General features: G+C 35.1%; 2 protein-coding genes across 2 annotated transcripts in view; one reads left to right on the top strand and one right to left on the bottom strand.

Annotated features, from left to right (window-relative positions):
* Positions 1 to 4668, bottom strand: part of LOC126891931 (uncharacterized) — a 106055-nt gene extending 101387 nt beyond the window's left edge. Inside the window, exon 1 of the mRNA XM_050661279.1 lies at positions 4559 to 4668. Coding sequence (XP_050517236.1) covers positions 4559 to 4577 — 19 coding nt within the window. The 5' untranslated portion in view covers positions 4578 to 4668. The remainder of the gene's footprint in view (positions 1 to 4558) is intronic.
* Positions 1 to 18203, top strand: part of LOC126891934 (LIM homeobox transcription factor 1-alpha) — a 366239-nt gene that overhangs the window by 277762 nt on the left and 70274 nt on the right. The gene's annotated exons all lie outside the window — the stretch shown is intronic.

Below are 18203 nucleotides of genomic sequence, written 5' to 3'. Positions count from 1 at the left end.
GATGGAAGGGGAAAGGACCAATAGATCAAAAGAATGGTATCTTTATATGCTCAGGGGAAGAAAAGCAAGGACAACATCGGGTAGGATTCATAGTAACGGGAAATATGAGAGATAAAATAATTCAAGTCAGACTAATAAACAAAAGAATGGCCTACCTAAAGATTGACCGGCTAACATATCCCTACTAAATGTTTATGCACCGACAGAAAAAAGAAGAAAAAGATCATTTCTACGACACTATGGAAGAAGAGCTAGAAAAAATACCAAAAGAAGATGCGACATTAATATTAGACGATTTTAATGCACAAATAGGAAAGGAGGATTATATACCGCAAATAGCAGGCAAACATACAATACATGAGAAAACGAATGACAATGGGCACAGAATCTGCAACATGGCGACACAGAAATAATATGTCTATCAGCAGTACCTACAATGTTCAAGATAAAAATCAGAGTTACAAATAGACCACATATTTTATTAATATCGAAAAGAAGACAATCAAGAATAACGGATGTAAAAAACTACAGAGGTGCATGCGGAGATTCAGACCATTTCCTGGTGGTAGCAAAGCTGAGACAAAAGATGAAAGTAATGATAAGGCAGAAATAGAGGAATAAGAGGTGGAATATCGAAAAATTGAAGTAAGCAAAAAAAATTCAAAAGAATGAAGCAGAAATAGCTAAAAGGATTGCCACACTGAATAAGGAAAAATATGATGTCGAAGAAATATGGGGCGATATTAAAAATGCAATTAACCACACGGCGGAGACTACATATATTAGGGACGAAGCAATTTACAAGAAAGAAGGACTGGTTCAATAGAAGCAGAAATAGGTAAAAGGATTGCCACACTGAATAAGGAAACATATGATGTCGAAGAAATATGGGGCGATATTAAAAAAGCAATTAACCACACGGCGTAGACTACATTAGGGACGAAGCAATTTACAAGAAAGAAGGACTGGTTCAATATAGAATGTACAGAAGCAGTTGAAGAACATATAAACGCAAGAAATCAGTGGATACGGACTCATAAAATTGAGCATAGAGACATATACGAGCAAAAAAGAAAGAAAAGTAACATAACAATAAGAGAACATAAGAGAAAATTCATGGAAAGTCAGTTGGACGAAATTGAGGCGGAAAGTAAGACTCAGAACACCAATAAATTCTGCATAAATTCTACAATAAACATAAATTTATCCAGCGCACTTTTCTGGATTACTTCAGGTACAGCTGGTTGGAAAAAAGTATCTCATGCTACAGTTAAGAAATGTTTTTCTAAAGCCAATTTCTGTGATGTTATCCAAGAAAATCCATATTTTGACGAAGAGGACTAGAAAATAAACAAAGTTCCAAATATTTTTTATGTATTTGCGGCTTGCAATCCAACACTCACCAACCCGTCCGGCAAGCGTGGTGTTTTAATGCCAATCTACCCCTCAAAACAAAACATGTTGAACTTGAAACAAAATGGAATGGTTCCCCAGGTGGGTAGAGCAAGCAGCTCAGACTCCCACACCGGAAAAACGGTCAGCCTCTCGGATTCAACAAAACGCTCCAAAATAGATACGACCAAATAAAAAAAGTTACTACTAGCCACATACAACATTCAATCGATGGCTAAAGATGAAAAATACACGAATTAGAAGAAGAACTATCCAAGATAAAGTGGGATATTGTAGGACTGTCAGAAGTGAAAAGAAGAGGTGAACAATGCATGCAGCTAAACTCTGGAAATCGCCTGTACTATACAGGGAAAATAGACGAAACAAATGGTGGAGTAGGATTTCTTATCAAAAAGTATCTCACACCATACATCTCAACATATAAAAGCGTTTCTTATAGAGTAGCTTATATTATAGTAGACCTAGATAATAAAACTAAGATAAAGGTAATACAAGTGTATGCTCCCACAACATCACATCAGGAAGAGGAAGTTGAAATGTTCTACGAAGATCTGATAACAGCATTAGATGAAAATGTTTTAAGATATACTATAATTATGGGAGATTTCAACGCAAAATTAGGTAAAAAAGAAGAAAATACTGAAACTAAAATAGGGATGCATGGTTATGGCACACGAAATGCAAGAGGAGAAAAATTATATAACTTCCTCTAGAACAACAACATTAATATGCCATGAACACATATTTCAAAAAACAAGTAAACCGAAAATGGACGTGGATATCTCCCGATAAAAAGACGAAAAACGAGATCGATTACTTCTTATGTGGGAACAAAGACATTTTTGAAGACATAAGTGCTCTCAATCAATTCACAACTGGCAGCGATCATCGTCTTTTAAGAGCAAGGGTTGTTTTTATACAGACCAAAACCCGTAGAAACAGGCCACATAATTCTAATCGGATAGATCAAACTAAAATCCGACAGAAGGGAGATGAGTACAGAGAAGTCTTAAGAGAAGAATTTGTAGGATACTATCAACAAGAAAATACCGACATGAACACAATTAATAGAGAAATGCAACGAACGCTCTTGAAAGCAGGCCTGACTGTGGCAAAGAAAACGAAAAGTAAAGACGACAAAATAAGCGTTGGAACAAAACGGTTGATGGAAAAGAGACGCCTATTTCTAAGCGAAGGAAAGCGAAACACCGACGGTTTCAAAGAATTGAATAAACAAATAAAGAAGAGAGTAAAGAAGACTTAAGGATCTACAATGAAAACAAGGTAGAAAAAATTATAAAAAACAACCGAGGCCTGAAATGCTTAAGACCAAACATAGGAAAGCCTCTAATAATCTCATTAAAAGATAAAGATGGAAAAGAAACAAGAGAAAAGAACATAATCCTAAAAGTTACACAAACATTCTACTGTGATTTATACTCCTCAAACAAAGACCCAGATGACACTGCAAAGGAAAATCTTAAGAAAAAGATAATAAATGTCAACTCAGAAGTACTCTTTAATATAGAATCCTTCGAAATAAAACAAGCTATGGCACAACTAAAGAACAATAAGGCTCCGGGCTCAGATGGAATACTTGCCGAAATGTTAAAGGAGGGGAGTGAAATTATTCTCGACGAATTGAAAAACCTTTTCAACGAATGCCTTCACAAAGGAGAAGTCCCAGATGATTGGAAAGAAAGCTTGACAATAATTCTCTTCAAAAAAGGAGACAGGGGAGATCTGAAGAACTATAGGCCAATTTCCCTGTTGTCCCAAATGTACAAACTGTTTATGAGAGTAATAACTAATAGGCTATCGTCGAAGCTTGATAGCTATCAACCGGTAGAGCAGGCAGGATTCCAAAAGGGTAACAGTACAGCGGATCATCTTCTTACAGCCAGAACGCTAATAGAGAAAGCCAATGAATATCACTTGAACTTATACATTGGCTTCGTTGATTATGAAAAGGCATTCGACTCCATAGAACTTTGGGCAATAGAGAGAGCTAGGAGCAACTGCAGGATAGATTCTCGATACAGAATGCTCATACATAATATTTACAGAAAGCTACAATGAAAATACAAATAGATGAGAAAACCAAAGCTATACCAATCAACAGAGGAGTTCGCCAGGAAGACGTTATTTCACCAAAGCTGTTCACACTTGGACTTGAAGACGTGTTCAAAGACATTAACTGGGTCGATAAAGGAATAAATGTTAATGGAAGAAAACTGAGTCATTTGAGATATGCTGACGACATTGCAATATTCGCTACAAGTTTCGAAGAATTACAGACCATGATGACGCAACTATTTCAAGCTTCGGAAAAAGTAGGTCTTAAGATGAACTTGGAAAAAACAAAAGTAATGACGAATACACCGAACATTACAAAAATAACGTTGAATGACATATATTTAGAAACAGTAAGCGAATACATCTACCTGGGACAGATAATGAAAGTTAACAAAGAAAATCAAACTGCCGAAATTACTAGAAGAATAAGGTAAGCGTGGGCAGGATTTGGAAAACTGAGTTGGATCTTGAAAAACACCAAAATAGAAAAATATTTGAGAACCAGAGTTTACGATCAGTGTATCCTCCCTATACTTACGTATGGTTCACAGACGTGGACACACCAAGGCCAATATGGATAAAATAGTAAAGGCACAGAGCGCGATGGAAAGATCAATGCTCGGGGTGAGGCTCATAGACAAAAAAACAAATACATGGATTAGAAGCAAAACCAAAGTAAAAGACGCAGGAGAACATGCTGCCAAATTAAAATGGAGCTTCGCAGGACACAATGCCCGACTGAAGGATAAAAGATGGAATCACGAAATACAACAATGGAGACCGTGGTTAGGAAGAAGAAGTAGAGGAAGGCCACAAATGAGATGGGCCGATGACATAAAGAAGTTTGGAGGACACAACTGGAAACAGGTGGCGCAAAATAGACAACACTGGATTGAATTGGGGGAGGCCTATGTCCAAAGTTGGATTACTAAAGGCTGAAGAAGAAGAAGAAATCTTGTCAATAGCGGCCACATTTAGTAACCGTTCAAATAGATCTTTCATTTTTCGTGGCCGTTATTGACAGGTTTTACGGTAGGTACTAGTTATGTAAAGTTTTTATTAAAAATACCTTTTAGGCTGTTCAACATCTTTTCAATCAATAATATACATGGATCAATGTGTACACTTCTTCAACGGGTTTCAACAACTATGTACAATTATGCCAATGGTCATTAGTTGTCGAAGCATTAAGCTAAATAAAAAAACTATATACAAATTCTCGTTTTTAGTTATTGGTACATCTACACAACTTTTTAACTTTATAATGTTTGTAGTGTACCGTACCTGCCCATTGTGCTATTGTTATTAAAATTTCAATTTTATTTCTTTAATAATCGCTTGATAAATGGACTATTTTCAATACAAAGGGACTCATTATCATTATCAACCCGTTCGCGTCCACTGTCAGGGCCTATTTTACCACTAGGCCCGTGAGGCACCTGCCTCGGACCCGCAAAATTTTCAAAATTATTTGATTAGATATATTTTAGAAAATAATAAATGATAACTCCACTGTTGATTTTCAAGCGACTTCACCTGTCACAAGTACATTTCCGCCATCTCCCATAGAAAACGACAATGTCAATAACTCTTTTTTTCCTGGCGATAAAGGGGATTGGCCATAATATTTCAATCTGGAATTTTAACAATATTTTATAAAAAATAATTGACCGAATCAATATGTTGATAAAAATAGTGAATGTGTTGCACAACTGGATAATAATAAACCAGACATTTGCAAAGTACGATTTTTTATAAAATGAAAGCTAAGGAGGAAAATATTCTTCGGGAGTGGTTAGTGTAGTACAGTCCTAAAAATAGCCGCGTTTATTGCTACGTTTGTATACTGATTTCCACGAAAATTATTGTTCTTCTAACTTTCGATGGGTGGAAAAATATCAATAGGATAGTGATTCAACATGAGCGATCTCCTGAACATATTTCATCAATTGGTACGTCAGTCAAGAGAAGTAGTACAGCAGTACAAATTGTAACATTAATGGAAAAAAATTATTTAGAAGAAAAGGAACATTGGAGAAACGTTCTTCAACGAATAATAGCAACCATTAAATTTTTGTCCAAGAATGGTCTATCCTTTTATGGTTCAACAACCAAATTATTTAGAAAAGGAAATGACATAATATATACAGTGTGTCGCATTTAAGATGAATACAGCCCTATATTTTGGCTATCAAAATAAATACAGAAGTTTTGCACAGTCATACAGATTGAATGTTCACATTTTTTAAGATACATACTCAGCTGAAATTTAAATTTTAAACGCAGTCCACGCGACTTCACAAACAGGGTAAATTTCTGATTTTTTTTTGATATTTTTTTGAAAAAGTTGTTCCAAATATTATTCTAACTCCACATACCAAATTTCATGACAAAATTCTCATTTTTAGTCTTTTTATTATTTTCAGACAGGACCCTCAAACTTAAAGTTGGCTGGCCCGAGATGCTTCTGAGATGAATTTTAGGGTCCAGATACAAATACTGAAAAACTAAAAGTGCAAATTATTTCTCTGCTATGAAATACTTTTTTTCCACGGCTGTGCTAAAAGAGGCACTTTCACGCACGCATTTCGTTTCCGAAAGTTGCACTTTCCCGCACGGCGTGCGTGAAAGTAAATTTTTCCGCACGGTGTGCAGGAAAGTAAAATACCTTTTATAATTTAGCATTATAATATATTATAATACATGGAATAAACTAATATTTAGATATTATTTACTAATCTATTTCAAATTTATCTTATTGTGTTCATGTTTTAATAAATTAGCGCGATTATTTCATTCATAGGAGATTCTGACCAATAGAAAGCTACAGAAATCAAAATTAAACTTATAATTTTTGATTATTTCATTCATAGGAGATTCTGATCAATAGAAAGCTACAGAAATAAAAATTAAACTGAAAATTCCACACCTGTAATTTTGAACCAATCAAAATACGTTATTTTGACAGATCACCATGGCAACGGAGGTATTTTATCGGAAATTTTTTGCTCGTGGGGTACCCAACAGCGAATTATAGTGGAAATTTTTTGACGTTTACAACAACAGAACATTTTTGACAGACTGGTTTTTATTTGTTTACATAATTTAAAATAAAACGCCAAAAAATAATTTTCTATCACTTGTAGTTACTCAAAACTTATGTAAAATTGAAGAATATACTATTTTCTATCTTGAAATGGTATTCCCATGCAACTACAATGAGTAGAAATTACGAATTTGAAAGCCTAAATAATTGCTGACAAAGCTATGGCGCGCTATTAATCTGTTCATGCAGCTTTGGATTTTCAAATGCAAATTTGGTGTGGAATTTTCTTACCGAATACCACGCGAAGTCAAATTAATATCCGGAAATTTTTTTTTGATCATGAATATTTTTAGAAAATTTCCCTCGTCTGCGACTCGGGAAATTTTCAAAATATTCATGATCTCAAAAAAATTTCCGGAAATAATTTGACCTCTAGTGGTATTACTAGTGATAATTTTTGATAATTTCCCGTCGTAAAGTATATTACGTCAGATGCCCTTCGTTGCTATGAAAAAATACATTTAGTGACATTAATGACAATTAATGTTTTAAAAATTATAAAAGTGATGACTTTCAACCGTCAAATATTTATAACAACTGTGTGTTTAATTGTACTAATTTGTAGTTACATAAATAAATTACAATAAAATTTTGGTTTTGAACAGTTTTATTCATGAAATAATCGCAACAAATTGCACTCGATCTCTAAAATTAATATAGAATTTTTGTCTTCGTGACATTTTGACATAATTTCACTCGCCTTCGGCTCGTAAAATTAAAACTGTCAAAGTGTCACTCGGGAAAAATTTAACAATTTTAGAGCTCTTGTGCAATTACTACTGATAATTCGATGTGATAAAATTATTTTGACATAATATTTAAAAGTCAGATCAGTAGACAATTACAATGGTTTTGAATCGTCGTCATGGAAACCAATATCGTCGTCGTTGTAACCCATTATGTTGAAAGTTTGGTTTTGGCAACCTTGTCAAAGAATTAATTTGTGTATTTTCACTTCTAAATAAAAATTGGTATAACTCTATTTTTTGTGGCTTTTTTCCAAACGTACGCCCCTAGAAAAAATATTGTTCCTAACTCATGCGGAAAATGTCTTCCCCGCACTCGACTGCTTGCCCGAACTCCGCTATCGCGTCGTTCGGGTCAACGGCAGTCTCGTGCGTGAAAGTATCACTTTCCCCAATTCCCCACTAGTTAGGAAAATAACTATTTCCGATATCTTTAAAGCCGGGTCCAGACACGTGTAATGTAATGCGTAACGTAACGTGTAATGAAACGCGAATTCTGCGTTTGGACGGCACTACGAGCATTACATGTACTATTCGCGCTGGAGCTCGCCGGGACGCATCTAAACATTCCGTATATGTATTTGGACCATAGGAGTTTTCTATTGGTTCGTTGCAGCACGCGGTAATATTTTAACCAATAGGCAGCGAGGTTCCAGATGCATATACGGAATGTTAGTCGGTCCCAAATTCATATACGGAATGTTAATTATCGTACACCGAAAAAGATAAGTTTTTTTAGAGTCTTTTAAAAGGAAATTGATTTTAAAATACTTGAAATACTAAATAACAATTATAGTATTTCGAATGTTATTTGGTGCGAAATTCATATGCGGAATGTTAATTATTCGTAGACCAACAATGGGACTTTTTATTAATCAGTTAAAGGAGACTGATTTTAGAATACCTATTTTATTGATGTATTATTAAAGAAAAATAAAACAATGATTAGGTACCTATTTGGTGCGAAATTCATAAATGGGATGGTATAGATTTGAGATACATATTTCTTTATTTGACTAAGGTTTCGCTTTCTCAGAATTTTTAATGACTTACACGTGTTGTTAAGGATGTTTAGATCTGTTTCAGCTATTCAATTCAGTTGAAGTTTAGGGCTGTGTGCTATCAGATGAAAATAAATTTAACTTGGTTATAACGTTTGCGGTTGTGTTTTAAATATTATTTATTCTGGTTTATATATTTATTTTGGTCTACGAATAATTAACATTCCGCATATGAATTTCGCACCAAATAACATTCGAAATACTATAATTGTTTTATTTTTATTTAATAATACAGTAACAAGTATTTTAAAATCAATCTCCTTTTAAAAGACTCTAAAAAAATTATCTTTTTCGGTGTACGATATTTAACATTCCGTATATGAATTGGGACCGACTAACATTCCGTATATGCATCTGGAACCTCGCCGCCTATTGGTTAAAATATTACCGCGTGCTGCAACGAACCAATAGAAAACTCCTATGGTCCAAATACATATACGGAATGTTTAGATGCCGCCGGGACCCATCAGTGGTGGATTTAGGGGGGGCTAGAGGTGCTGTAGCACCGGGCCCCCAGGTTGAAGGGGCCCTCAGAAGACCTACACATTTGTCTAAAATTACGTATTTGGCATTCTGACGCGCCGTCGTACTTACCCTACCAAACTCCTCTTATTTATTGTAAAAATTACTTTGAAATTATTGTTGTATTGACAATTTCATATAATCTTTTTTCTGAGAGAAAAGGAAATGAACACCCGATAACCACCCTTTTATGACATGACATAAATGGCAACAGATTAGCAGGTATACTCTTACATCTCCTTTTCGGAAATCTTACAATACAATGCTTTTAAATCGCTCTGAAAGTTAAAGGTGTTTGACAAAAATAGATGTCTTTCAATGGGTGCCATAAAGTTAAGAAATGAAATATAAAATATACCTACTTTACCCTTTAAGCTTAACAACAAGTAAAGCTTTTGTTTACAACCAAGTAAAGTAGCTGAAGAACGTCAAAGACGACAATTAGTAATTCATACCTACTTGTGTTGGCGTTAGATTTTAGTCATTTATCATTAGGTTGTGACTCGTGAGTTGATGCTGGTGAATTTTATTTATTCGGTTCGGATTAATTTTTAATTCTAGTGTTTGTGAGTGCTAATTAATATTGTTTAAATACATTACGACTATACGCTTGTAACTACATACCTATAATGTCACTTAAGCAGCATAAAAGCGGAGCCGCTAAGCGAAAGGTGAGTTTATTTACTTAATTTATATTAGCTCAACTTTTAGCCTAATCAAATAAAAAAACATAATTTAATTCCGAACAGTTTTTGTCCTTTTTTAAAACAAAGTTTGGGCAAAATAATAAGATATTTTTGAAAAAGATACGCTTCAGATGACGGCACAATTATTTCAACAAGGAAAAGCAGGTTAATTTTTCTTATAAATTGGTTTTTTAAACTTTAGCCTAAATTAATGATTACATAGAGGTTTTTACAATTTTTCTTTAAAAACCTAATGGGACAACCTTTAATTTGAGACTTTGTAAGTTCGTTTTCATGCGTAATTTATTTAAATAAATAACAATAAACACTGAATAATTGGTTTTTAAAAATAGGGTAATAGTCGGTAATACACACAGAAAAAAGCTTTTACAGCCTTGCAAGTTGCAATAAGCACGAAAAGTTGTCTTATGTTTTACATGTATTGAAATTTTATTTGATTGGTATATTTAAAGAATAAAAGCATTAAGTAAATTTATTGTTTTTGTTGTGACTCATTGTAACATTGTATGATTTAATAAAAATATATGCTTCAAAACAATCGATCAAAAAGCAGTAAATTTGCATCGGGGTTCGAATCTGTCTATGCAATTTTAATTTTTTTCAGGCAAAAGAAGAAAAACTTAGCAGAGTTCAAAAGTTACCGAAATTGACTATGTTTTTTAAGAACCAAGGAGAAAACAACGCCAAACCTGTGTTAATTACGTACGATGACAAGGAAATAAATGATTCAATTGATGTTGCATCAACAAGCAAACCCCATTTGACAGAAAAAGATGAGTTGAGTGAAAATTCTAACAATGATTCCCATTTGGCAACGTCCACATCCACTGGGTTTTTAGTTTCTAATGATGTATCATTGTGGCCAACAAGTCTAACAGATGCATTTAGATCATGTGTAGAAAAAGGCTCAGAATATTTTCAAAACAATGATGGCGTGTATGTAGCTTCCAAGCGTAACTTCAAAACACAAAATAGAAGTCTTTCCGGTAAATTATTTCAAAAAAGAATAAGCAATGGAGAAACTGTACCTCGAAAATGGATCATGTATTCACCTTCAACTGGAAACATCTACTGTTTCGCGTGTAAGCTTTTTTCGGTAAAAAGTGTAAGTGCGTTTGCTCACCACGGGTTCTCAAACTGGGGTAAAGCAGAAGAAAGCACACTTTCTCACGAAAATAGTGTAGAACATCGTGAGAGTGTGTTTTTATTGTTAAACAGACTTAATTTAAAGAATCGTATAGAGTATAGACAAAAGCTTAGCTAATCAGTTTATTCAAGAAACTGAGTACTGGATGAACGTGTTTAGAAGGGTAGTTACGGTCGTAAAATTTCTAGCGGAAAGAGGCTTATCATTTCGTGGTAGCGTAGAAAAATTTGGTGATAGTAGAAATGGAAATTTCATGGGAATACTAGAACTAATTTCTGAGTTTGATCCTTTCCTTAAAACACACATTGAAAGGTATGGCGGTAAAGGTAGTGGACACGTGTCATATTTATCAAAAACTATATATGAACAGTTTATTGATATTATTGGCGGTGAAGTGAAAAACAAGATTATTGGTGAAGTTAAAAACTCTAAATATTTTTCTTTGATCGTGGACTCTACGCCCGATATATCACACACCGACCAACTTTCAGTGATTATTAGATATTGCTCTTCTAATAAAGTTCATGAACGATTTTTGACATTTTTACCTATATTTAGTCATACTGGTGCTTCTTTGACTAGTGTAGTTTTAGAATTTTTAGAACGTCATGATATTAACATTATGAATTGTCGCGGTCAATCTTACGACAACGCGAGTAACATGTCTGGGAAATACAAGGGAATTCAAGCCGAAATTAAAAACAGGAACAACCTTGCATTTTATGTGCCGTGCTTTGCACATTCTTTAAATCTAGTGGGTCAATGCAGCGTAGAGACATCTACAGAAGTATCTCATTTCTTCATGTTTTTACAAAAATTGTACGCTTTTTTTGCTAGTTCAACTCATCGGTGGGATGTTCTTACAAGAAAGATGCAAGAAAATCGTACAAAATTTACACTGAAGTCACTTTCGTCCACCAGATGGTCATGTCGAGAGGATGCTACAAAAGCATTAGAAGCTAGTTATGATCAAATTCACGATGATCTTACTGTTATTCGCGACGATCCCGATGAGAAAAAGGAAACAAAATTAGAAAGCGGAACTTTAGTAAAAATCCTTGAGAAATTTGAAACTGCTTTTTTAACCGTATTTTGGAACGAAATTTTAAAACAACTTGGAACAGTTAGTACCATTCTTCAAAAACCTGGTCTGGATCTAAACACTGGCACACTTCTACTACAAGGACTACACAGTAGTATACAAAAACACCGTGAAAATTTTGAATACTTTGAAGAAAAAGCAAAAAAATTGAGTTTATACGTTAAATTTGATTATTCAAAAAAACGAGCAGATTCAAAAAAAATTTTCCAGACGGGGCCTCTTCACATTTAGAAGGTTCAAACAAATTTGAAGTCGAAACATTTTATTTATCGATCGATACATTAGTGACAGAGTTAGACAAGCGACGTGAAGCATACGGTTATGTATCTAATCTTTTTGCATTTTTTGGAAATTTTCGCACTATTGAAGATGAAACATTAAAACAATATGCGCGAAATCTTATCGAAACGTACCCGCTTGATATAGATCATGCATTTATCGAAGAGATTATATTTTTTCAAAATTTTATTTTATCTCTTCCTAATTCCGAGAATTCTATAGTAACACCTAAAGACATGTTGGATATTATTATCGAAAAAGACCTTGTTTCAGTGTTTTCAAATACCTATATTGTTTTAAGAATATATTTAACTACACCTATCACGAACTGCGAATCCGAAAGATCATTTTCAAAATTAAGCTTTATTAAAAATAAATTAAGGTCATCAATGGGCGAGAACAGATCAGTTTCGTTATCGATCTGCTCTATTGAGAATGACGTATTGGGGGAAATTGATTTTGAAAGTGTCATAAAAGCATTTGTTGAAAATAAACAAAGAAAAAAAGCGTTACCTTGTCTTAGCCTTGTATCTTCTGCATGATTTTAAATGTACAGAAGTTTATATTGTTTTAATTTTTAAAGTGCCTTGTCAAAAAAGAGTTAGGTAGGGCCCTCTATAAGAATTAGCACCGGGCCCACTAATGAATAAATCCGCCCCTGGGACCCATCGGGAGTCGTTTTTTTCCGTGAACAAAAAGGCGCTCGCAGCACTCGTTTGGACGGCGTTAGGCATTCTGCACACGGAGCGTATCGTCATAGACGCGTATTAGATGCGACGTACGAAAGGCATACGCTTTCGTGCTGCTCACTTGTGTATTTATGGAATACTGTACACGAAGCGTAACCGGCGCGGAATCGTCAACGCAGACAAGCTTCAATCCGCCAGGCGTACAACAGGTCCATGTCACCAGCCCCCCCTTTTTCGATTTAAGGGTCAAAAAAAAGCTCATTCGTTTGTATTGCGTTAGTACTGGATTGTATCACCCTTCATTCGTTTGTACTGCCCCCACCCTTTTAAATCTGCCTGGAGGGGCTGGTGACATGCCATCCCCCCCTTTTTCGATTTGAGGGTCAAAAAAAAGCTCATTCGTTTGTATTGCGTTAGTACTGGATTGTATCACCCTTCATTCGTTTGTACTGCCCCCACCCTTTTAAATCTGCCTGGAGGGGCTGGTGACATGCCATCCCCCCTTTTTCGATCTGGGGGTCCGGGATGGGTACGTTCGTTTGTACTGCGTTAGTATCGGATTGTATCGCCCTTATTTTGTTTGTACTGCCCCCACCCGTCTAGATTGGCCTGGGGGGGGGGGGCCAGTGACATGCTACCCTCTACTCTGCACTTTTTGCCTTCTGAATGTCGAAAATAGGTTATTTCGTTTGTACTGCGTTAGTACTGGATTGTATCACCCTTCATTCGTTTGTACTGCCCCCACCCTTTTAAATCTGCCTGGATGGGCTGGTGACATGCCTTCCCCCCTTTTTCGATTTGAGGGTCAAAAAAAAGCTCATTCGTTTGTATTGCGTTAGTACTGGATTGTATCACCCTTCATTCGTTTGTACTGCCCCCACCCTTTTAAATCTGCCTGGAGGGGCTGGTGACATGCTATCCCCCCCTTTTTCGATATGGGGGTCCGGGATGGGTATGTTCGTTTGTACTACGTTAGTATCGGATTGTATCGCCCTTATTTTATTTGTACCGCCCCCACCCGTCTAGATTGGCCTGGGGGGGCCAGTGACATGCTACCCCTCTACTATGCATTCTTTGCCATCTGAATGTCAAAAATAGGCTATTTCGTTTGTACTGCGTTAGTACTCAATTGTATCGCCCTTATTTTGTTTGTACTACCCCTACCCTTCTAAATTTAAAACAGAGGATTAGTGCTAGGAGTAAGGACACAAAATCAGCCAAACCTTGCACATAGTAACACCGCGGGTGTAAAATTTGGTAAAATCGTCAAAAATGAAACGAATTAAATTTTGAAACTGAAAAACAGGCTTGCAAGCCACTCTCCACTCTCCATGGGGAATGGAAATTTACCCCCTCAGATGGATCTCGGTGTAGTAGCGATTTGAAAAATGGTACATGTATTTGTTGGAGATATTTTGAACACCATTTTCAATCTAAAATCAGAGAGCAGCGACCTTGTCTTTCCCTACTAGGAAGAAATTTATCCATCCCCTCAATAAATTTTACAGTTTCAGACGCTATCGATATGAAAATCAAAGATCTTATGCGGCGCATTCCGAAATGCACTCTTCGTTGTACAATTTCAACCTCTCTGGATAACTAATTAACTGAAACATACATACGACAGAATTCATTGGAATCGAAAATTATTAAAAGAAAGTATTTGGAACATTAAATGAAAAATTCCCACAATCAATATCTTTCTTACCATCTAATGTCAGAGACCAGATAACAATAATTGCCGCTGCTATGTTATGGTAATTTGTTTTCTAGAAAGGTTTGTATTGTTCGTTTATGACTGCAATAAGATTCAGAATTTCCGTATTTCATTTGTAAAATAAATATAGTGTCAAAAACTTGCTTATACATTTGACGCACGGTCCGTCAACGTGTTAATTGACTCTACATATTCAGTGCCAAAACGAGACATTTTTATAGAAAAATATTTGCAAGTATATTAAATGCCAAACTGACCTATTAAATAAACAATGTCATTGCAATTTTCGATTTCTACTATGGAATTATCGCTGTATAAACCAGGGCGGATCTGTTTTGAGGTGGATGTGAGAGGTGGCATTCCGATTTTTGCAGATAAAATTAGGTGACAACTTCAGTAATTATAATTGACTTATCCTCCTTCTCAAATATGTTTGGAACATTATTAAAAAAATTTAAATATTTGAAAAATTTCGAAAAACATCGATTTTTTCAACTTTCATTGATTGTAACTTAAAAACGATTCATTTTGGAACAAAGTCATAGGGAAATAAAATAAAGAAATTAAAATTCAATTGATAATTGAATTGAATTTATGACATTATGATATGTCATAAAGATATATCATAATGATAATTGAATTGATAATTGATCATTGAAGTGACATACGACACGACTGGTATAAAATATCTTAAATGATTTTCCTTTCTGCAAAATAGCAATAAATACAAAATAAGAGGGCAAAATAAGCCTCTTTTTATTCAGTGTTTTTCAACCACTTTGGTTGCTCTTAGAACCATCGTATTTTACTTAAAAAATTTTTACGACATACTCAGTCCGTCCACCAAATTTCATTAAAATCAACATAATAGATTTTGCATACTAATTTTGCAATCTAAATTTTTTTAGAAAAAGTTCAAATTTTTAAAAACTTTCTGAACAAAAAGTAGACCTGTTAGAAGTTTGCTAATTTTTTTACATATCGAGAGGTACTTTACCAATCCAATACACTTTACAAAATTAAAATCGGATTATTTAAGCGGCCTCAGCACTGTCTTAAGGATATAAACAATTTTTTTGCTTATAAACAAATATAGTGAGGACGTTTGAGTTGGAGTAAATTCATTTTCTCGAGAATGGGCAACTCTGGAGATAAATCCCTAAACAGGTCGATTTTTATATTTAAATTATAATTTTTGGGATATCTATCATACTACTAACATCATCCATCTGGGTGTGATGATGTAATCGATGATTTTTTAAAATGAAAATGTGGGTCGTGTGCTAGCTTATTTGAAAGATTATTCAATTCTCTATTTATTACATAATTATTTATACAGGGTGCCCAAATTTTTTTAAATTAATTGAGACAAACAGAAGAAAGTATTTAATTTAGTTAATTCGAGATACATTTTACTGTTGTCCTAAAACAGAAAAAAATGTTTATTTGATAAATAACAGAAACATGAATTTATTGGTATTTATTAACTCAAACGTCCTCACTGTATTTGTTTATAAGCCAAAAAATTGTGTATAACTTTAAAACATTGCTGAGGCCGATTAAATAAACCAACTTAAGTTCTGTAAAGTGTATTAGATAGGTAGGGCGTATCTTTCTATGTAAAAAAATTAGCAAACTTGTAAATAATGGTCTACTTTTTGTTCAGAAAGTTTATAAAAATTTTTAACTTTTTTAAAAAAATTTAGATTGCAAAATTATTATGCAAAATCTATTAAGTGTATTTTATAGTCGTATATCATAAAAACTTCAATTATCTTTATTTTATTTCCCTACGACTTTGTTCTAAAATGAATCGTTTTAAAAACGATTGAAAAGTTGAAAAAAATCGATGTTCTTCGAAATTTTTAAATATTTGAAGGTTTTTATTAATGTTCCGGACATATTTGAGAAGGAGCGTAAGCCAATTATAATTACTGAAGTTGTCACCTAATTTTATCTGCAAAAATCGGAATGCCACCTCTCACATCCACTTCAAAACAGATCCGCTCTGGTCTATACAGCGATAATTCCATAGTGAAAAAATTCGAAAATTGCACTGTCATTGTTTATTTAATAGGTCAGTTTGGCATTTCATATATTTGCAAATATTTTTCTATAAAAATGTCTCGTTTTGGCACTGAATCTGTAGAGTCAATTAACACGTTGACGGACAGTGCGTCAAATGTATAAGCAAGTTTTTGACACTATATTTATTTTGCAAATGGAATACGGAAATTCTGAATCTCATTGCAGTCATAAATGAACAATACAAACCTTTCTAGAAAACAAATTACCATAACATAGCAACGGCAATTATTATCTGGTCTCTCGCATTAGATGGTAGGAAAGACATTGATTGTGGGAATTTTTCATTTAATGTTCCAAATACTTTTAATAATTTTCGATTCCAATGAATTCTGCATGTAAGTTTCAGTTAATCAGTTATCCAGAGAGGTTGAAATTGTACAACGAAGAGTGCATTTCGGAATGCGCCGCATGAGATCTTTGATTTTCATATCGATAGCGTGTAAAACTGTAAAATTTATTGAGGGGATGGATAAATTTCTTCCTAGTAGGAAAAGGCAAGGTCGCTCCTCTGATTTCTGATCGAAAATGGTGTTCAAAATATCTCCAACAAATACATGTACCATTTTTCAAATCGGTAGCATGGAACTACTCCGAGATCCATCTGAGGGTGTAACTTTCCATTCCCCTGGGAGAGTGGCTTGCAAGCCTGTTTTTCAGTTTCAAAATGTAATTCGTTACATTTTTGACGAATTTACCATTACACCCGCGGTGTTACTATAATAGTTTTGGCTAATTTTGTGTCCTTACTCCTAGCATTAATCTTTCCCTGTTTTAAATGTAGAAGGGTAGCATGTCACTGGCCCCCCAGGCTAACCTAGACGGGTGGGGGCGGTACAAACAAAATAAGGGCGATACAATCCGATACTAACGCAGTACAAATGAACATACCCATCCCGGACCACCATATCGAAAAAGGGGGGATGGCATGTCACCAGCCCCTCCAGACAGATTTAAAAGGGTGAAGGCAGTACAAACGAATGAAGAGTGATACAATCCAGTACTAACGCAGTACAAACGAAATAGCCTATTTTCGACGTTCAGAAGACAAAGAGTGCACAGTAGAGGGTAGCATGTCGCTGGCCCCCCAGGCCAATCTAGACGGGTGGGGGCGGTACAAACAAAATAAGGGCGATACAATCCGATACTAACGCAGTACAAACGAACATACCCATCCCGGACCCCGTGATCGAAAAAAGGGATCCCCCTCCAGTCAGATTTAAAAGGGTGGGGCAGTACAAACGGATGAAGGGTGATACAATCCAGTACTAACGCAGTACAAACGAAATAGCCTACTTTCGACGTCAGATGGCAAAAAGTGCAGATTAGAGGGGTAGCATGTCACTGGGCCCCCCAGGCCAATCTAGACGGGTGGGGGTGGTATAAACAAAATAAGGGCGATACAATCCGATACTAACGTAGTACAAACGAGCATACCCATCCCGGACCCCTATATCGAAAACGGGGGGATGGCATGCCACCAGTCCCTCCAGGCAGATTTAAAAGGGTGGAGGCAGTACAAAAGAATGAAGGGTGATACAATCCAGTACTAA

The sequence above is a fragment of the Diabrotica virgifera genome, chromosome 9, assembly GCF_917563875.1.
Source record: "Diabrotica virgifera virgifera chromosome 9, PGI_DIABVI_V3a".
NCBI classification, from domain to species: domain Eukaryota; kingdom Metazoa; phylum Arthropoda; class Insecta; order Coleoptera; family Chrysomelidae; genus Diabrotica; species Diabrotica virgifera.
Note: the sequence above shows the minus strand (reverse complement) of the source record. Positions and strands in the feature narration are given on the sequence as shown.